Here is a 23,104-nt window from a genome sequence, read left to right as displayed (position 1 = left end):
ACAAACAAACAAACAAAAAAAACCTCTTCCCACTCCGTCCCGTTCTCCCACTCTCTTTCTCTCTGTCTACCTTTCAAGTAGATGCAAGTAAATAAATATTTTCTTTTTGTAAAAACTCATATACGAATTTGTCATGTTTTCCTGTTAATCTCCACAGGGTGTTTTGAGTGCTGTATTAAATGCCTGGGAGGCATCCCCTACGCTTCTCTCATTGCCACCATCCTGCTCTATGCTGGGGTTGCCCTGTTCTGTGGCTGTGGTCATGAAGCACTTTCTGGAACCGTCAACATTCTGCAAACCTACTTTGAGATGGCAAGAACTGCTGGAGATACTCTGGATGTATTTACCATGTAAGTCATTCTAGTACTGCATCTTATTTAGCTGTTATATGTTTACATTGCTGTGTGTTGAATAAATAAGCACATTTAGTTAAGAGAGGTGATGATTAGTTGAAAAAATATACTCAGACTGTACATGATTCCAAAGAGCATTGGCTTTTCAATCAATGCAAGGCATTTAGAATGGAACCAGAGGCTGTCTGACTTAATCTATGTTTTCGCTGAAAGGTTTTATCTAAAATTCAATAGTCATTAACTGGAATATTTGCATTTCTTGTTCTCTTCTAATTTGAGCAGAAGCTTTGTAATAGAATATAACAGACAACTGAGAACAGAGTTAGGTATAAATCTGGCTTCTGCTGCTATTCTAGGGAAATCACCAGAACTCCATGGGTGCTCCCACCCTCTAGAAAATTTAACTCAAACATACAGATGATATCATCTACTGTCCCTGCCTAACTGCACGGATGTAGACATTGTGAAAAATTCTCATTAACTTCTGAAAAAGGAAAGTTCAAAAAATATGCAGCCTTTTACAAACAGTTATACTTTTCTCCCCTTCTCCTTGCCCCCGTGTAAACTCCTGATATCACTAAATCATGAGAATGTAAAAATGCACTTCAGAAAGACGACTCAGGCAGTCTGAAAGTGAAAGGCTGCCTATGAAGTTTCAGTTTATTCTTGCTTTATATTGCATAAAATGTGTTTGGTATTGAATGATATTTTTTCTGAAATGTATTATTGGTTCAGATAATCCATTTAGCAATTTTATGCTCACAGAAAGAAAATAATTTTTGTTACAGATTTTTTTTTTTAAGATTTTCTTTGTTTATTTGAGAAGTAGAATCAGACAGAGAAAGGGAGAGACAGAGAGAAAGGTTTTCCATCCACTGTTTCACTCCCCAAATGGCCACAACACCCACAGCAGGACCAGTCTGAAGCCAGGAGCTTCTTTGGGGTCTCCCACATAGATGCAGGGGCCCAAGCACTTGGGGCATCTTCCATTGCTTTCCCAGGCCATTTGTAGAGAGCTGAGTCAAAAAAGGAGCATCCAGGACAAGAACTGGTGCCCATCTGGGATGCCCAAGCCACAGGTAGAGGCCCACTATGCCACAGAGCCGGTCCCTACAGGTTTTTTTTTTTTTTTTTTGTAATCCCAGCTAATATCTGTCCCCAGAGCCTTTAGTTTTTCTTAAAATTCTTAGTTTTTCTTCCAATTTTTGTCTTTATTTTATGCTGCTTGATACTATGGGTTTTTAATGTTGTTCATGTCTTTTATTTTGTCACTCTGAATAGATTCAAAAATTCTTCATATTAATTTTTCCCTGAAATAAGATGATTTTAGATTTAAAATTCTTAGTGGTTATTTGGATTGTTAGCGTTTCTTTGATTTTTACTCATCATAGTGTAATTATAACCTTGAGCCCTAATCTAAGACAAGACTTGGTCAACCTGGACAATTTTCTAGGAAGAAGACATTTGACCTCCAAATACAATATCAGAGATATATGATATTGCTAAGTTTGTTTATACTTTATCAGCTAGTGATACACATACTTTCATGAGTAGAGTGTACTTAAATACTTTTTACTTTTGTTAACTAGGGTGACTCTGTGAAAATTAAAAGATAATAGAGTTGCACATTTCTATCAAGGGATAGAGCAAGAATTCTCTACTTTGAGGTATAAAGGGAATGGATCTCTTGACACAATCCATAGCAGAATTTTAGGAGATCTGGAATATCTATGTTTTCAGAAATATATTGGCACTTAAAATACTGGAAAATACTTATTAGAAAACAAGAAATATAATGAAGAAAGTGCTGTCAGATTAGGAAAATCTACTCTATGCCCCCCACAGACATATTGACTAGAAGAAGGGGACTCATTAACCACTCAGTTAAGAAGTAAAATCATTATATAACTATATTCCTGTTTCTGAAGTATCATGTTGTAGCCACATCAGTATCATTGATAAATGGAAATAAAGAATTAATAGCAATTTAAAAGTTCTGTAGTCCCATTGTCATATTAGTTTACCAATTAGTTCTGGAAAATTATCCTTATCTTTTAAATTGAATCAAGCCTGTGATAGACAATTTGTCATTTTCCATCAAATTGCAAGCAGACATGTAAACTTTCAATTGTTAGACTATCAATGCCTTAGATTAAACTAGCATGAATCAATCCTCAACCATTTATAAGTGATATTCATTATTTACAATATAATTAAGCTGTTTGAAAGCATGTTGGATTATTGCACTGTGCAGAGAGCTTTAATAAAATGACTGCCTGGATATATATATAGTGTGAAAAAACTGACATTTTTCCTTTTAGTTATATTTCAGCCTACTCTGGACAAAATATGTTCTCACTGCACATTATTTTAAGCTACCACAGATGTCCATAAAATCTACAGATTCTTTGTAATCTACATTCAAATTGCTAAATTTGGTTATGGAGTGACAGATTGGTAAGAAATCAAAAGTTAATAAATGGCATGAGATGCTTGTATACATCCATCAGCAATATCAATCAAGATATCTAGATAATATTTAGGCAATAAATTTTAATGCATCACAATTTGCTACTAATACTTCCAAGGTGTTGTTTGAGTAGCAGTTTCAAAGAAAGATATGAGATCTTACACTTCATTTTTTTTGTTTTCTTTTGTTCTATTATATAAGAAATGAAATGTGAGACCAATAATTCATTTTTGAAATAGGAAGAATACCAATTTGATTGAAATAAAAGTAAATGTTTAAGTTATCTCTTCTCATATTTCAAATTACTAAAATTCCTTATATAGGCCGTGTGCAACTATCAAGTAGATTTAGACTCTCCCTGCCAATAAGCAGTTCATGAAAATTGATTGAGAAGACAGATACTATAAACTTCTCAGTGCAATTAGTGGCAATTGATAAATTTTAAAATTACATAAATTTTTAGATAAAGTAGAAATGACCTTGTGCAGGGCTAACCTACAGGGATATCAGAAGAATGGGATTTGATGATTGTTTAAACTCTTGTCTCTTCCCATCGAGGAACAGTTTGTTTGTTTGTTTTTTTCTCATCATACTATTTGTTGAACTCTTTTTTTTTTAAGATTTATTTATTTATTTGAAAGTCAGAGTTACACAGAGAAAGGAGAGGCAGAGAGAGAGAGAGAGAGAGAGAGAGAGAGAGAGAGAGAAATCTTCCATCTGATGGTTCACTCCCCAGATGGCTGCAATAGCTGGAGCTGCGCCGATCCGAAACCAGGAGCCAGGAGCTTCTTCCAGGTCTCCCACGTGGGTGCAGGGGCCAAGGACTTGGGCCATCTTCTACTGCTTTCCTAGGCCATAGTAGAGAGCTGGATTGGAAGAAGAGTGGCCGGGACTAGAACCGGTGCCCATATGGGATGCCGGTGGTTCCGGCCAGGGCGTTAACCCGCTGCACCACAGTGCCAGCCCCTGTTGAACTCTTTTACTTAGTGTAGAGTTAATTTTATAATCATAAGTAAATTGAAAATAGATCTTTATAAAAATTAAGAGTGGGAATGCAAGAGGGAGGAGGAAGAAAGTTTGGAGCATGGGCCGGAAGGAGGGGTGGGAGTGTCACTATGTTCCAAAATTTGTATATATGAAATGTATGAAGCTTGTTTAACTTAAATAAAATAAAAAACCTCCAATATGAACAATATAAAAATCAAAAATAATTAGAAAAACAATAAGAATGGGGAAAAGTGTCATGGAAACAGAAAATGTAAAATAACAGTATATAAAGTAGTGGAAAGTAAAAGATGCACATATCTGCAGGTACTACACCTTGCTTGGAAATAACTTAAGGCAAGTTTGAAAATTAATGTGGCAAAAAGACATGTTGGCCAATTTTAGTAATATAGAGAGATTCTTACTTCCTTTCCTCTATAGTTCCTATGCTTAATTCAACCAAGTGCAGCACTTGTACAGAACATAAAGGAAAAGAGATCTGTTTACTGGGTGTGCAAACTTAGCAATGAAACTGATTGCCGAAACTCCACATATCCCACTTATGGTGGTCAGGAACTGAGGAGTTTACTCCTTTCCTTTATCTCAGGAACCCTAAAAGCCCTTCCCTTTCCTTCCCTCCCCTTCCTTTCATTTCCGCTTCCCACCCAATTCTCTCCCTCCTGTTGATTACAAAAGCATATCCCAGCATAGCTAGTATTTCCAAATCTAATGGTGGACATACATACTAAAGTCAGTCATGTTGAAGTATGACAATTCTGTTTTCTTAATCATCTGTCTAGTGTGAATAATGTACTTAATACAAATAACTTTGCAGATGGTCTCCATTCTTTTGCAATTTACGTTGCAGACATGTAATTCTAAATAGAATCAGCTCACAACAATGGGATGTGCTCTTCTGAAGCCAAGTCCCACCTTCCCAACTTAAGCTACCCACTAAATTGCTAGGCCATTTTCCATTTAAGGTGTGAATACTTTCAAAGCAGTAGAGAATGAGAAAGTTCCTCAACAATTTTTAACCCATTGTCATAAATTTTAGTATTTCTGTGTCTCTCTCTATTCACTTATTTTCCCAGAAGATTTTTCTCACTTAATTTTTCAGTATAGTACCTCAAGAATTGGTCATTTGTTCTCCTTGAATTGTTGTGATAATAAGTATGTAACTTAACCCACTTGTTCAGGTAGGGGAAATTTTTGCACCCTAAATCGCAATCTCTCTTTGCTATTAGAACATTAAAACCCACTCAACACTGGAAATAGCTCACTGCTATTCTGCTTTCTGCTATGTGATGAGGAGGCAGTTTTGATGATTTCTGGTTCAGATTTTATCTGAGTGATTTTGGTGAGATGTTATTACTATGCTTCAAAAGTTTTATTTGAAATAATGAGCAAGAATTAGGGCAGCTATTTTGCTTCTGCCAAGTAGATTCATATAGGACAAAAAAAAATCAATATGGAGACTGGTTAGAAAATTAGGTAACCAAAAAGAGATCCAAATCACTAATTTTGCTACGTGACATCGCTTCTTGAATAATTTTTCTGAGGATTGGGCAATGAACAGTGTTACTCAGAAATATATCCCCATGTAATTTATTAAATAAGGTTGTATTTGTTTTTTTTTGTAACTGTAATATGCATCAAGATATGATACAGTTGATTTCCACAGTGAATGCTTTTTATTTTCAAAATGTGATGATTTTGAGTTCAGGTCAAGGCACCAGAAACTGAGTTCACTAGAAAAAAAATTCTTCAATGTTTAATGCACATATAAAAATTAGCTCCTGTCTCTATAAAACAAAAGGCAGACAGCAAGCTGAGATAAAAGGTAAATTCACTTTCTTCTGAACTAACTTCATGGGTGTGTGTATGTTTGCTCGCACTTCACATTTATTCCTTGGAAGTTAACGATTGTTTCTGCATACATTTTTCTGGTAATTTTTTGGGTCAGAATGAGAAAGAGAAAGAAACATGAATTCATGGCCAGAAGAAACAAACCTTCATAAGCTGATAGAAATCATAGCAGTATAAACTATTTCTACAATGATCTAGAGTGTTAACAGCTAAAAGATATTGATGAAGTCTTCTACTTATAACAGTATTAGAACATTAGAAAAATTAAATTTGATGTGAGTTTATTGATTAGTCTTGGATAATCAAACATAATTTTTCATAGCTAGAACTTAGATTGAAAGCCATACTGAATTCCTAATTTCAGAAATGATAATCAAATAGTATGTGTCTTACTAGGTAATATTTCAGCAAGGTGAATACTCTTTAAATGAATGATTTAAAAAAACTAATATAAAATAACAGCAAATGGGATGGGAGAGGGAGTAGGAGATGGGATGGTTTGCGGGTGGGAGGGTGGTTATGGGGGAAAAACTGCTATAATCCAAAAGTTGTACTTTCAAAATTTATATTTTTTAAATAAATTTTTCTAAAAAAATAACAGCAACAACAAAACCAAATACCCAAATCATGAGAATTTAGATAGACAATGTAATGTAGTAAGTAAGATTCTAGGGTGAAAGTCCTGGGGCTTATTCTATTGACTCTGCCCATTTCTAGCTTCTTACCTTCAACAACTTAATCTAACTACTTCAGTCCTTCATTAGTAAAAGGGATATACTAATTCTGATTACTTCTTAACGTTTTTATATGAATAAATTACTTAATGACTTTAAATAATTATATCATCAGCCCATAATAAACACTACACTCCTATTTACTATTATGATGGTGACGGTAATGACAATGATGGTGATGATATTTTCAATTGTAATGTTGTCCTTGATGCTGTATCAAAAATGTAATGCCCACTATCCTGGTTTATAATGTCTGAATGTCTCTGAATGCATCCTATTTATCATAATACTATTATTGTTTGCTATTTGATGAGAGTAGATATTAGTAAGTTTCAGACTGCATTAGAATTCAAAGATCTACTTTATATTGCCTTTTCTAGCATTCAAGAATACAACAATGTTAGGTAAAATATAAATAAGAACATGATAATTTCATTCTAATGATATTTTGAAGGTTACCAGATAAAAGAAAACTTGCGTTGTTCTTCTAAGAGAGAGAGATGTATGCCAAGTATTCCAGTTTATAGGGAAATTATTCCAGGTTTAATATAAAGAATTTTTCAAAAGTCTTTTCTAAAGAATAGTTGGACAGCTTTGAAATGTAGTTATTTTCCTGTCAGTTCAGGTGTTTAGACATAGCAAGCAGTGAGTTTCCATGTTCTGTGATGTTTATAATTTATGATTTGCTTAGTCTTATTTCTTCAAGAACAACTATCTTAGTAATGGTATCCAGTTCTATCAGGTATTACACTTCTAAAATTTATTGTACTTTCACAATATTCATGTTTTCAAATCTGAATTTATCAGTTTTAAGGCTAATCTTTGGGTACACTTTTAAGGAATTCTTTCCTTCAACAAAAAAAATTGGGTTACACTATGTGCCTATCAGTTGCTAGTCTTCAGGGATGCGGAATAGATTAAAACAACTTCTGTATCTTGAAACATTAACACATAAAAGATACATGAACAAAGTGTCATCCACAAAGACTGTGTAGACATGAATCAAAGACTGCTGGAGTTATTACTTTACCTGAGTTCTAAGATTCATTAGGCAAACTAGATAGATAGCATGGGGAAGCTACAATAGCTACTGCTCTATGGCATTGGCACAGATACTGAAAAATGTATCAAGCAGAATAGAATGGAAAGATAAAAAGACCTACACACACATAGGTACTTATAAATTCATATAAAATTATGTTCTTCATATTTATATACTAAAAACCTTTCAGATGGATTAAAGTTAAAATATAAGGATATGCAAAATTTTGAAAGCTTAAAGGGAAGAGCAATCAAGATTTCACTTATCATGAAGTAAAAAAAGTATGTAGGCAGTATAAGAATCCATAAAGGAAAAAAGTATGGATTTTTACAAAAGTTAAAATTTTACTCATTTAAGTATTATCAAAACACTAATTATACATAAAAATACAACTAACATAACTAAAATTTCTAATTTTAATAAACGAAGAACAGATTATAAAATTATAATATATAAAGCAGGTATTCCAATACAAATAAAACAGAGTAACATACATGTGTATATATATATACATATCTATCATCAATAGTAAACTAAAGAAAGTACTTTAAAGCAATAGTATTGCTTTTTACCTATCCATTCACCAGAAAAATTAAATTGTGATGCCTGCTATTAGGAAACAGAGTATGAAACTTCCGACTTTTTACCCATGTGTTTCAACTTTGTGGACACCACTTTGATTGTGTCTACTTTGAATTTCTCCAGGAATTTATTCTAGGGGGACAATATAGATGGTGAACAAATATTATCTACAAATCATTATTATTAGCATGTTGTTTGTAAGAGGAAGCATTAGATTCTCACTGCTGCCATAAAGAAAAGAACTACAAAGTTAGTAATTTAAAACAGCATTCATTGTGCTACATCTTTGAATTTCAGAAGTCTGAAATGGTCTTACAGGGTTTACTGAAATGAGCTGAAATTAACTGAATTGGCAGAATTCTTCTCCATCTGGAAGCTCTAGGGGAGGATCCACAACCTTGCTTATTTCAGCTTCCAAAGGCCACCTGCACTCTTTGGCTCACGGTTACCTTTCATCTTTAAGCCAGTAGTGTAACATCTTCAAATTATCTCCGAATTTGAACCTGCCTCTCCTGCATCACTCATGTTTAAGGACCTATGTGAAGACCTTGGGCCTGCCTAGATAACCCAGGACAACAGCCTCATCTCCTGATCATTCGTTTAATCACATTTGCCAAGTTGTTTTTTTCACAGAAAGTAACATATTACAGGCTTTGTGTAGGAGCCATTATTATCCCTATCACTAAACACAAACAGGGAATGGTAAAATATAGTTATAATATCTTCAAATGATAAAATGTACCATAATCTTAAAAATCTTTGAAAATTTATTTAATAGTTTAAAATATTAATGACTGGCTGAAAAAAGGATGCTTTCAAAGTAGTATATAATTATTATAGCTTTTTGAAGTTTCTTGAAATTTATAAAAAACTGAGAGGGTAAACAGTTAATAATAAATCTTTTTTTCCTGTTTTGTGTTTTTTTTTCTCCATTTTTTTTTTACAATGAGCATACATTGCTCTTAAACCAGTTTGTCAAACAAATACACAAGCATTGCCAAATTTGAAAGTCTGCATTTAAAAAGGAGGTAAAGGACTTACATGAAGCCCTTCAGATACAGGGTAATATGAATTGGCACTTTGGAAAGCGCATGCAGTGAAGCAAAGATAAAATGCTTTAGGATTCTCTATTTGATCCTGCTATAAACACAGTCAGTGACCTCATTGTAAGAGAGTTATCAGTACAAATTGTTGACTTGTCTTTAACAAAAATTCATATTAGTGTAAATTATGAGTTTAATTTTCATGAATTTGAAATTCTTTGTTCTTTCAGAGCTTGTTGTTAACAGAGTAGTTTTGTGATAGAATTAAATCAGTGAGATAACTTCAGATTTTATTTAATTTAAATAGTTTGATAATTTCAAATTTTGAAAAGGATTTTTGAATGTAACATTGAAAATATTTATTAGATGACTGAAGAAAAACTTTAGGTAAGAATTTTTGAATTTAATAGATTAACTTTCAAATTCAGTAAAATATATAGCTGTGGCAGGCTAAATAATTGCTTCCAAACATATCCAGATCCTAATCCCTGTAACCTATATGTGTTACCTTATATGGCAAAAGAGACTTTGAAATTGTGATTCAATGCGGGATTTAGAGCTGAGGAGATCCTCCTGGATTTCCTTAAATAGGCTCTAAATCTTAATAAAAGCGTCCTTATTAGAATGAAGCAGAAGAATATTTGATCAGAGAAAAAACTCACATAACTACTGAAAGAAGGTGCTACTTGCTGGCTCTGAACATAGCGAAAGGATCACTAGCTAAGGAATGCTAGGAAACCAGCTCTAGAAGAGGCACAGTGTAAAGGAACTTGCCCCTCACCTTTGGAGGCCCAGAAGCTCTGCCAATACTTCAGTTTTGGCCCCAGGAAACTAATTTCAAATTTCTGATATCCAGAACTATTAACATGTAAGTGTGTGTTGTCTTAAGCCACTGAGTTTGTTTGCATTTGTTATAATAGCCATCATAAATTAATACAGAGCTAGACCTGTTTTTCTGCAGCAGTAACTGCCAAAGAATTTTTACAACACACTGGAGTCAAATTTCAAAAGGGTAAAGCCAAAGGTATATGTCTATTGTAATTCTCTTCAGCAATTTGTAATCATACTTCTAGCCTGAATGCTGAGTCATAGGGATCCATGCATTCTTATTAAGTAAAATATGAATTTGGGGGAATAATGTCAGCAAGATGGTTGAATATTAAGTTCCAGCACTTGTTCCCACACAGAAACACCAATTTAAAGCATACAGGCCAAAATACCATCATGGGATTTACAGAATCCACTTAAGAGGTTGCAGTAGCCCATTGAGCACAAAGGAATAGCCCCACCGATATGGGTAAGAAGAGCCATGCTTCTCAGTCAACATCAGCCTCTACCCTAAGCCAGCGCAGTGCTAGGAAATATCATCCCAGCTCATGTTCTCTTCATGGGTGGAAAGAGAAGAGTGAAAAATGCATCCAATATTCTAGAAATTTCACAGAGCTGACTAAGGGTCAGGTTTCTGTATCACCTCAGTCTAAGAACTGATAGAACTGGCATAATGTGGATGCCTAGAGGCCTCTAAGAGCTAACCAGTGAAATTGTGAGAAGGCTTACAGCTGGACAGGGAGGAAAACATAACGTTCTACAAGCAAAACCACAAGGAGAAATAAACATCAACTCAGTCCTGGTAGGGAATTTCAACGTCCCACTTTCGATAAAGGGTGGGAGAGGAAAGAGACTTGAATCACCCTCCAGATCAAATGAGCTTTTAAAGAGACATATTCAGAACATGCCACACAGCAGTATTAGACGGCACATTCTTCTGAAGGGCACATGGGACGTTTATCAGGATGTATCACATGTTAGCTCACAAAACAAGACAACAAATTTAAGAGGATTGAGTTCATACCAATGCAATCCTATTTACAACAGCTTTCAAAAAAAAAAAAAAAAACCTTAGAAATAAAATTAACCAAGGAAAGAAAAGACTTGTATGCTGAAAGCTACAGACATTGTTAAAGAAATGAAGCAATACACAATAAATTGAAAGATATTTAATGTTCATGAATTGGAAGATATGATATTGCTAAAATGTCCATATTACTTAAAATTACTTACCAAACAATGCAATTCTTTCAAAATCCAGTGGCATTCCTTACAATAATAGAGAAAAATCCTAAAATTCATAAGAAATTAAAAAAAAAACTCAGAGAAGGTAAATCTGGAGACCCCATACTTGATTTCAAAATATAGTGCAAGGGGCCAGCACTGTGGCGTGGTAGGTTAATCCTCCACCTACACTGTCGGCATCCCATATGGGTGCCAGTTCTAGTCCTGGTTGCTCCTCTTCCAGTCCAGCTCTCTGTCATGGCCTGGGAAAGCAGTGGAGGAAGGCTCAAGTGCTTGGACTCCTGCACCCACATGGGAGACCAGGAAGAGACTCCTGGCTCCTGGCTTCGGATCAGCGCAGTTCCAGCCATTGTGGCCAATTGGGGAGTGAACCAATGGAAGGAAAACCTTTCTCTCTGTCTCTCTCTCACTGTCTGTAACTCTACCTGTCAAATAAATAAATAAAAATCTTTAAAAATATAGTGCAAGTTTAAATTAATCAAAACATGCTGATACTGGTATAAAAATAAACAGAGACCAAAGGAACAAAGTAGTCCAGAAATAAACCAATACATATAGAGCAAAATGATTTTCAGTGAGTATGACAAAACTTCACAGAAGGGAATGATTGAAAAAATTGGATACCCACATACAAAAAATGAAATTAGACCCCTTGACCATACACAAAAGTCAATTCAAAATTGATTACAGATTAAAGGTAATATTTAGGTCTTTTTTGCACTGTTTTTGGGAATGTAAAGTGGTATAACTGCTTTGGAAAACATTACAGAGGTCTTTCCAAAATTTGAAAATAAAATTGTCCCATGATCTGGCAATCATACTTCTAGGTATTTATCCCAAAGAATTGGAATCAAGATCTCAAGGAGGTACCTCTACTCCTATGTCTGTTGCAGCATTATTCACCATAATCAAGATATATAAATAGCCTAAAAGTCGACTGATAAATACATAAAGTTGTAGTGGTTCATACATTTAATGAAATATTCCATTATAAATTAAAAGAAATCCTGCCATGTGCTAAATTATGGATGAAACTTGAGGACATTAGGCTATATTAAATAAACGAGTCACAAAAGAGTAATACTGTATGATTGCATTTATATGACATTCCTAAGATAGGCAAACTTACAGAATCGAAGTGTGAAGATTCCCAGAAACCACACGTTTAGGAGAGGAAAGAAATGCAGAATTGAGGAATTGCTGTTCAATACATACAGAAAAGTCATGTAAGATGAAGAAGCTCTGCTGTACAACATTGTGCTTATAGTTAACTATAAAGTATTGGACACTTAAAATCAAAGAGTGTAAATCTCTTGTTGTTTTTCACAGTAGAAAAATTTTATTTATAACAGTTACGGATGGACATTCCAAAGCAGTTTTACTGTAGTCTCTAAAACTGCTGGTGTTAAATTCTTTTATAAAGAGAAGCAAATTAAATTCACTTCAATATACTAATACCACAGACTGATAGATCTACTCATCTACTCACTTATGCATTGATTTTAAATGGTGAGGAAGAAATAGCCATTTCCTACCTTATCACTAATCTAAAGATTAAAGTCAAAGTGGTAAATATAAAAAACCATAGCTACAGGAAGTTGTTAAGAAACACACAACATAAAAAATATAAATTTAGGATATCACAAATATAAATTGTGGGGATAAAGAAGACATCTAGAGAATATATATGTGACCAAATGAGCTGTTTTCATGTTAGAATAGTCCATTATCATATTCTTTATGTTAGCCCTATGGAAACCACAAAGGAATAATTACAGCAGGCAGTGAGACACAAATGAGAAAGAGCAAGGAATGAAAATTTAGCACTATAAGCCACAAAGTTAGAGACCCAGAGAGGAAGATAGGCACAAAGGGTCTACAAAATAACCACAAAACAATGAACTGAATGGTAGGAATAAATATTTACTTACTAATTATATCCTCAGAGGTAACAATTAAAATTTCCAATTAAAACGCACAATGTATGTGTGCCGGGGGGGGGGGGGGGAGCTGTTTTGCCTGGCTTTTAAGAAGCTCCAGTTCCATGAATGAGGAGGTTCAATGCCCAGTTTCAACTTCTGACTCCATCTTCCTGCTAACTCAGATCCTGTGAGAAAGAAGAGCCAGCAGTGTGGCATAACGGGTTAAGCCATGGCCCGCAGCACTGGCATGCCATATGGATGCCAATTCGAGTCTTGGCTTCTCTGCACCTGATCCAGTTCCCTGAGAAAGTGCCTGGGAAAGCATCGGAGGACAACTCAAGTGTTTAGGCCCTGCACCCATGTGGGAGACTCAGATCAAGTTCCTGGCTCCTTGCTTTGGCCTGGCCCGCCATTGTGGTCATCTGGGGAGTGAACCAGCAGATGGAAAATCTCCCTTCCTCTCTCTCTCTCTCTCTGTCACTCAGCATTTCAGATAAATAAAATAAATATTTTTTTAAAAAAGATCATTTTAAAAAGCTTCCTTCAAGAAACTGATTTTCCTTGTAGGGATATACATAGACTGTAAGTGAAAGATGAAAAAGATATTGCTTGCAAATGGATACCAGAAATAAGAAAACATAGTTATATATACTCAGGAAAAGTATACTTTCAGTAGAAAACTTCAAAAAAGATAAAAAGTTATTATATAATGAAAATGCTGCCAATTCAGCACTCTAACATAGTAATTATAAGATTATATGTTCCCAAGATTGACACATCTAAATATATGAAACAAATACAAACAGGTCAATGGGAGAACTAGGTGACCATATAATAGTAGGGAACTTCAACACTCCACTTTTTGCAATGGATAGAAAACCAGCAAATAAATACCAGAATTAAATGCTATTCTCAAATAAATATGCCTATTTTTCATCCAATAGCTACAAAATATGCATTCTTACTGTGCATGGAACATTCTACAGGATTGATAATGTCTTTAGGTGACAAAACAAATCATTTTTTCTTAATTGGACAGGCAGTGTTAGTGAGAGAGAGAGACAGAGAGAAAGGTCTTCCTTCCATTGGTTAACCCCCCAAATGGCCGTATGGTCAGGGCGCTGCGCCGATCCGAAGCCAGAAGCCAGGTGCCTCCTCCCAGTCTCCCATGCAGGTGCAGGGGCCCAAGCACCTGGGCCATCCTCCACTGCCCTCCCAGGCCACATCAGAGAGCTGGAATGGAAGAGGAGCAACCAGGACTAGAACCTGGCACCCATATGGGATGCTAGCGCTGCAAGCGGAGGATTAACCAAGTGAGCCACGGTGCTGGTCCCAACAAAACAAATCTTAACACATTTTAAATAAATTATATCAGGTATAATGGAATAAAATGGAATAAAACTAGAAATCTGTAACTAGAGGACCCTCAGAAGCTTTAAAAATACATAGAAATTAAAAAGCGTGCTCTTGAATAGCCAACAGGTCAATGGAAAAACTAAAAGGGGAATTAAAATGACTAAAGAAAAATAAAAATGGAACTGTACCTAAACCTGTAGAACACAGCAAAAATAAATCAGATCCAAGAGGAAAATTTATAGAAATAAATACTTAAATAAGAAAAAGAAGAAATCTCAAATAAACAATCTAACATTTTACTCAATCTAACATTTTACTTCTAGCAGACTAGAAGAAAGTAAAACCTAAATTAGTCTAAGAAATGAAATAATAAGGATCAAGCCCAAAATAGATGATATAGACATTAAGAAAACTATATAAAAGATCAGTGAAATGAAGAGCCATTTTTTTTGGAAAAGATAAATTCAATCAACATAGCTCAAATAGAAAAAATCAGAGATGAAGTAGGAGACATTACAAATAATACTACAGAAATAAAAAGAATCACGGGAGACCAATACAATTAAACACCAACAAACTGGAGAATTTCGAAGAAATATATGCATTCCTAAACATATAAAATCTACCTTAATTGATTTGTAAAGAAGTAGAAAATCTGAACAGATCAATAATAACTGAAAACACCGACACTATAATAAAGAATCTACCATCAAAGTAAAGATTAGGACTTCATGACTTCACTTCTAAAGTATACCAAACATTTAAGGAAGAACTAACACCAGTATTTAACAAACCATTCAAAAAAGTTGAAGAGGAAGAAATATTTCCAGTGTCATTCTAGAATACCCGGATTGTCCTGATACTCAAATCAGATAAGGTGAAACAAATAAAGAAGACTATGTGTCACCAATGAACTTGTATGCAAAAATATCCCCCCCCCCCCAAATACTAGCAACCCAGGTGCTGGCACTGTAAAGCCACCTCCTGAAGTGCATCCCATATGGGTACTGGTTTGAGTCCTGGTGCTGCACTTCTTCTTTTTTTTTTTTTATTAAGTTCACTGATGTTTATTTTTGTGGTGTGTTTTTATTTATTTTAATTTATTTATTTTGGAAGGTTTTTATCTATTGAATACAAATTTCATATGTACAGCTTTTAGGGGTATGGTGTTTCTTCTCCCCATTTCAGCCCTCCCACCCCCACTCCTATCCAACCTCCCACTCCCTCTCCCATTCCACTTTCCATTAAGATTCATTTTTAATTGACTTTATATACAGAAGACAAACTCTATACTAAGTAGAGATTTCAACTATTTGCACCCACACAGCCACAAAGTATAAAGTACAGTTTGAAGATAAGTTTTACCATTAATTCTCATAGTACAACTCAGGACAGAGGTCCAACATAAGGAGCAAGTGCACAGTGACTCCTGTTGTTGATTTAACAACTGACACTGTTATTTATGATGTCAGTGATCATCCTATGCTCTTGACATGAGCTGCCAAGGCTATGGAAGCCTGTTGAGTCCACAAACTCCATCGGTTTTTAGACAGGTCCATATGCAAAGTGAAAGTTTTTGCCTCCCTTCAGAGAAAAGTACATCCTGCTTTGATGGCCCATTCTTTCTGCTGGGGTCTCACTCACAGAGATCTTTCATGCAGAACTGTTTTTGCCACTATGTCTTGGCTTTCCATGCCTGAAATGCTTTCATGGTATTTTCAATCAGATCTGAATGCTTTAGGGACTGAATCTGAGGTCAGAATGCTCTTTAGGGTGTTTGTCATTCTATGAGTCTGCTATGTGGACTGTTTCCTGTGTTGGAATTTTATCTATTGTTATTACCAAGCACTTGGTCTTATTTATGTGATCCCTTTGACTCACATTAGCCAAGACATGGAATCAACCTAAATGCCCATCAACAGAAGGCTGGATAAAAAAAATATAGGATATTTACTCTGTGGAATACTACACAGCAGTTAAAAAAACGAAATCCAGTCATTTACAGCTAAATGGATGAATCTGGAAAATATCATACTTAGTGAAATAAGCCAGTCCCAAAGGGACATATGCCATATGTTCTCCCTGATCTGTGACAACTAACAGAGCACTTAAAAGGAAACCTGTAGAAGTGAAACTGACACCATGAGAAGCAATTACTTGAACAGCCCTTGTCTTGACTGTCAAGGAACAGTTTATTATTTCATTTTATTTATTTGTTTTTGTTCTTCTTTTTCTCTACTTAATACCATTGGATGAACTCTTTACTTAACATGGAATTAATCATAGATGTATTAAATCAATTGAAAATAGATCCCAGTTAAAAATAAGAGTGGGCATAGGAGACCCGGAAGAAGCTCCTGGCTCCTGGCTTTGGATCAGCCCAGTCTGGCTGTTGTGGCCATTTGGGGATTGAACCAGCAATGGAAGCCCTCATTATCTCTGTGTCTGCCTCTCTGTAACTCTGCCTTTCAAATAATTAAATAAATCTTAAAAAAATAAGAGTGGGAATGCAAGAGGGAGGAGCTGTACAGATCAGCACACATTCCCACAGACTAACCCCCTAAGGGTGAAGCTAAAAACTTGCCATGGGACTCCAAATCCCATTTAGCTGGGTGGCACTAACCCCATCTTATGTGATAAAGTGATCATATTAAGTATGGAATTGATCATATAGATAAATTGCTCCACTTCTGATCCAGCTCTCTGCTATGGCCTGGAAAAGCAGTGGAAGATGGCCCACATCCTTGTGCCCCTGAACTCACATGGGAGATCCAGAAGAAGCTCCTGGCTCCTGGCTTCAGCCTGGTCTAGCTCCTACCATGAAGCCATTTGTGGAGTAAACAAGATGAAGGAAGATTCTCTCTCTCTGTGCCTCTCTGTCTCTCTCTGTCTCTCTCTCTCTTCTCTAACTTTGCCTTTCAAATAAATAAAAGAAATTATTAAAAATTAATTAAAATTAAAAATCAGTAATGTTTCTACAAACCACTATCAAGCTATCTGAAAAACAAATCAAGAAAATATCTTATTGAAACTAACTATAAAATAAAAATATCAAGGAGTTCAGCAAACACCCTGTCTTAAAGCAGAGAAATCAGAGATTCTGGGACCCTACAATCTTTTCCAGGGATGTGACCTCAGTTGACCTAAGGACCTCCCAGCAGGTACCATCTCCTAAAGGCTTCACATCACCTCTATGTCATCAAACTGAGGGCCAAGCCACTAACACATAAACCCTTGTGGAACAAACCACATTTAAATTATGGCACCCACGATCATGAATTAGAAGAATATGTATTTTTAAAATGACCATACTACCTAAGGTGACTTATAGACTCAGTGTTCACTGGTTATGATATTTAGCAATAAATTCTAATAGGATTTTCTGTAACTATAGACCACAACGATGATTATAAATAGTCCTGTAATTTTTTAAAAAGTTTTATTTATTTGTGGGGTTGGAGCTGTGGCATAGCGGGTAAAGCTGCCACCCGCAGTGCCAGCATCCCATTAGAGCATCAGTTCGAGACCCGGCTGCTCCACTTCTGATCCAGCTCTCTGCTATGGCCTGAGAAAGCAGTGGAAGATGGCCCAAGTCCTTAGGGCCCCTGCATCCGCTTGGGAGACATGGAAGAAGCTCCTGGCTCCTGGCTCCTGTCTTTGGATCGGCACAACTCCTGGGGAGTGTACCAGCAGATATACTCTCTCTCTGCCTTTATAACTCTGCCTTTCAAATAAATAAATACATCTTTAAAAAGAGTTTTATTTATTTGTATTTATTTGAAAGCCAGGGGAGCAATAGGAAGCAATGGGCTAGGGCAGGCCAAAACCAGGAGCTTGGAACTCCACCTGATCACTTATGTGGATATCAGGAACCCAATTACTGGATCATCATCTGCTGCTTCCCAAGGTGCCCATTAGCGGAATCTGGTTTGGAGGTAGAGTAGCTGGGCTTGAATCAGGCTCTGCAATATGCAGGCTGCAGGCATCCCAAGCAGCAGCTTATCTGCTGTGCCACAACAGTCACACACCATCTTAGAGTTTTAAATGATATTATTTGGGGCATAAGTAGGGAATGAATGTTTTCAAAACTTGGAAATGCAAATAGAATCATAACTCATAAATGTACTAATTGTTCTTTCAAATTCCACTGAATATTCGTATCTACAGAGCTATAAAAATAAAATTAACTATCTAATGAAACTCTGTCATCTGTGTATCATTACCAGTGCGTGCATACATTTATATTTTCTTATAAGCACTTTTGTTTACCAACATGGTTATTTTTTTCCATTAAGTAATCAGTTGTGTGAAAAGATTACCTTCTCATGCCTCTTTCGTTTGAATTACCTGTAATTTTGCTCGGCCCAATTCCATATAATATCTTTTAAGGATTCTGCCTAAGAGTCCTGATTGTGAAAGTTATAATTTTCTCCAAAAGTATATCTTTTATTTATTGACATTGTCAGCAACAGTAAATATTAGTGACATTTTATCATAGTTATGAAGTAAAACTCAATTATAATTGACTATGAGGACAGAGATACAGAATGTATATCATTACATATAAAATGACTAAATTATTAACCACAAGATTGTTTCTCCAATTAAATGAAGTTTTTAAAAAAGATTTATTTATTTTATTTGAAAAGCAGAGTTAGAGAAACAGTGAGTGAGAGAAAGAGAGAGAGAGAGAAAGAGAGAGAGAGAGAGAGAGAGCTTCCATCAGCTGGTTCAGTTCCCAGATGGCTACAATGGCTGGAGTTGGGTTAGGTGGAAGCCAGCAGCCAGGAGCTTGGGTGGCAGGGGCTCAAGCACTTGGGCCATCTTCCATTGCTTTCCCAGGTGCATTAGCTAAGAGCTGGATCAGAAGTGGAGCAGTGCTCATAAGGAATGTTGGTGCTAAAGGTGGTGGCTTAACCTACCATGCCAAAGTGCTGGCCCTTAATATGAGTTTTAAAACTAAAAATTTGTTTATGTTTGTTATTTTGCTCTAATTAGAAAAATTAATAGTGATTATTCTATTTATCAAATGCATTTAAGCAAATACCTATGGAAGTATAAATCACTGTTTACCAAGACTACAGTGGTGTAGTCAAAAAAATACTGAAAGTGGCAAAGCAAAATTTAGATCACAAACATTAGGCAGATAATGTTTAATATCACAAACATGTTTAATATCACATAATGTTTAATATCACAAACATTAAACACATAAGGTAAAAATATTTAAAATCCAAACTCCTTTATGAACACATGCTGTAAATTTATACCAAAAGAACCTTGAGCATATGAGAATCAACTTCTGCAGACCAGCAATAAAAAGTTACTGAAATAAATCATTTTTCTCCTCTAGGATTGACATCTTTAAGTATGTGATCTATGGCATCGCAGCTGCATTCTTTGTGTATGGCATTTTGCTTATGGTAGAAGGTTTCTTCACAACTGGAGCCATCAAAGATCTCTACGGAGATTTCAAAATCACCACTTGTGGCAGATGTGTGAGCGCCTGGGTATGTTATTTCTCTATATTCAGTGTTTAATGTGGGTTTATTTCAATAGCACACAGGTTTTAACTTTGATTTGCTAAGAATTAATGTATTGTTTAACATAGTAACAATCACTACTGTGATTGCTATCTTGAACCTTGATAATATTATTTTCTAAATTAGGATGATTACTTGTAAAAACTCAGTTTCAAATTCTCAAGGCATATGGAGCACAACTAGTTTTGTTGTAGAGAGAGCAGAACTGTTGGTTGATTTATAATTATTTCAAATGGATTTTTGAGTCTCATAAAAAGTAACAGAAAAATCAATCTGCAATTTATAAGCAATAAATGTGTCTGTCCCTCCCATCCCTTCAACAACACATTTCCATATTTTACTATAAACTTGGGACCAACTATGCCTGTTTTCTGTTGGCTTAAGATAAGAGTTATATTCATTTTGGCCTTAAATCTTCATTGATTTGACATTTAATAGTAAATCGAGTTTACAGTCATACTTTGAGACCAATACAGTGAAAACAGGGCAGATGTTTCTACTAATGTATTAGTGGCAAAAATGAAATACATCGTGGTTGAATGTGCTTCCATATTTTAAGACAGAACTGTATTCCTATAATGAAACTTTCAATTTTCCAATGTTGATATGATTTTATTTTTTTTCTTACATTATATAAGAACATGTATTTAATTGTAGTACTTAACTCATATCAAGTAAACTGTTTCAAATAAGAAAAGATATAAATTAAGTCCACCTCGTTAATATTCAAATATACATCAACCAACAAACATCTGTTTTACTAGCTTATCATAAATTCTATTATGCTGTTTGGTGTCAGAAGTGATAATAGTTGGGTATCATATTTTGCATGAGTTGGGTGTAAGTGTAGTTGGCTCTGCTGGAATAATTTCTTTAAAGACTTGTCTACTTCTGTGTTAACACAACATTTGTTGTAATATTTGAAGAGGTAAAATACATGAGTGTGAACAAAACTAGAATCTCAATAATGGAACTGAAGGGCTTTAAGCTGGCCCTTATCAACTCAACTATTTGTATCATTGATATCAAAATTACAGATGTAGAGGAAGCTAAATACATAAAAATCTTGGATTAATAAAAAAATTATGACTCCAGTAAGTCAAGCTTCAGTCTGTTCAAAGCAGTTTCTCTATTAAAAAGACAAGGGACCAGAGTTGTGGCTCAATGGATTAAGCCTCTGCCTGCTACATTGTCATACTATATCAGAGTTCCAGGTTGAAGTTCCCCTACCAATTCAGTTTCCTGCTAATGCTCCTTGGAAGGCAGTGGATGATGACCCCACCTTGGAGACCGGGATGCAGTTCCTGTCTCCTGGCTTCAGCCTGGCTCAGTGCTGGCTCTTGCAGCCATCTGGGGAGTAAACCAGTGGATAGAAGGTCTTTTTGTCTCTCCCACTCTGTCCACTCTTCCTGTCAAATAAATAAATAAATAGATACACCTTTGGAAAATAGTAAGTTTTGATTTTATTTTCCTTTATATTCTGCCACTACAGTATAGTGAATTCAACTAACAATGAACTTTTTTCTTATAATTAGGATGGTATCATTTTAATTCCACAGCATGCTTTAGCAAGTCATTTAAATTTTCTGGACTACAGTGTACTCACTTACAAAATGACTGTCATCTCTAAAGCTCACTTAAGCTTAGAGCCCATGCTGCTGAAGCATTAGTGAAATAGAGCTAAGAGGAAGGGCTTGATAAGCACATTTTTGCCATTAGGGAATAATCTTTTCCAGGACAAGTACTGTCAATTTCATTGTTTCATTGATTGCAAGATTACATCATAATGGAACAAACACCACCACAGGAGAAAATGCATATCCACATATAGTTAATTATCTGTCATTCAGTCATCATTTAACTATCTCAAATAAGAATTTCTAAAGCAAAATAGGGGCCACTTTTTTTTATAATAATTGCAACTGTCATCAGTCCCACTCAGCAGATGAAAAGAGTGGCAGCAGCTGTCTGGGCTCCTCCAGAGTCTACTAAGCATGGAGTAGGGCACCCTGTTTCCCCCACCCACCCTTTTAATACTCCATCTGGGGCCGGCTCTGTGGCAAAGCAGGTAAAGCCGCCACCTGCAATGCCAGCATCCCATATAAGCACCGTTCGAGACCTGGCTGCACCTCCACTTCTGATTCAGCTCTCTGCTATGGCCTGGAAAAGCAGAAGATGGCCCAAGTCCTTGGGCTCCTGTACCCGCATGGGAGATCTGGAAGAAGCTCTTGGATCCTGGCTTAGTATGCAGTCACTTGAAGAGTGAACCAGTGGGTGGAAGACCTCTCTCTCTCTGCCTCTGCCTCTGCCTCTCTGTAACTCTGCCTTTCAAATAAATAAATAAATCTTTAAAATAAAATGCTCCATGTGCCACCCAAGGAATGAGCAGCACTGAGGCAGAGACAGAAGCTACCTTCTCCTGCCTTATGAAGAAGCAGCAATGGGGCCGGCGCCGCGGCTCACTAGGCTAATCCTCCGCCTAGCGGCGCTGGCACCCCGGGGTTCTAGTCCCAGTCGGGGCGCCGGATTCTGTCCCGGTTGCCCCTCTTCTAGGCCAGCTCTCTGCTATGGCCAGGGAGTGTAGTGGAGGATGGCCCAAGTCCTTGGGCCCTGCACCCCATGGGAGACCAGGAAAAGCACCTGGCTCCTGGCTCCTGCCATGAGATCAGCGTGGTGCACCGGCCGCAGCGCGCCGGCCGTGGCAGCCATTGGAGGGTGAACCAACGGCAAAGGAAGACCTTTCTCTCTGTCTCTCTCTCTCTCTCACTGTCCACTCTGCCTGTCAAAAAACAAAAACAAAACAAACAAACAAACAAACAAACAAAAAAAAGAAGCAGCAATGCAGTGAATGAGAACTCTAACTCAAGCCCTGTCTACCTCAACACTGCTTTCCCAAATTTGATTAGAGCTAAGACCAAGAATTAAATTTCACTGGCTACAGCCAGTGCTGCAACACTCCTTGATCTTCCTCCCCCATCACCTTCATTGCATGTAGCTCTGTGGAATTTCATGGAGGGGGCAAAAGAGAAGAGAAAGATTTATCTTCTGCTCTTTGCTAACACTGATCTTCCTTCCTTCCTTCCTTCCTTCCTTCTCTATTTCTGTTCTATATTTTGTCTGTTTGTGTGCTTGT

General features: G+C 36.2%; 1 protein-coding gene across 4 annotated transcripts in view; it reads left to right on the top strand.

The window, feature by feature from the left end:
• Positions 1–23,104, top strand: part of GPM6A (glycoprotein M6A) — a 345,190-nt gene that overhangs the window by 282,767 nt on the left and 39,319 nt on the right. For all 4 annotated transcript variants that reach the window (XM_008249994.5, XM_070068303.2, XM_089327256.1 and 1 more), the window contains exons 2-3: positions 158–350; positions 19,782–19,938. In XM_008249994.5, coding sequence (XP_008248216.1) covers positions 158–350; positions 19,782–19,938 — 350 coding nt within the window. The remainder of the gene's footprint in view (positions 1–157; positions 351–19,781; positions 19,939–23,104) is intronic.

The sequence above is a fragment of the Oryctolagus cuniculus genome, chromosome 2, assembly GCF_051225735.1.
Source record: "Oryctolagus cuniculus isolate XC-2025 breed Fujian yellow rabbit chromosome 2, ASM5122573v1, whole genome shotgun sequence".
Taxonomy (NCBI): Eukaryota; Metazoa; Chordata; class Mammalia; order Lagomorpha; family Leporidae; genus Oryctolagus; species Oryctolagus cuniculus.
This window is presented reverse-complemented; position numbering and strand designations above follow the sequence as displayed.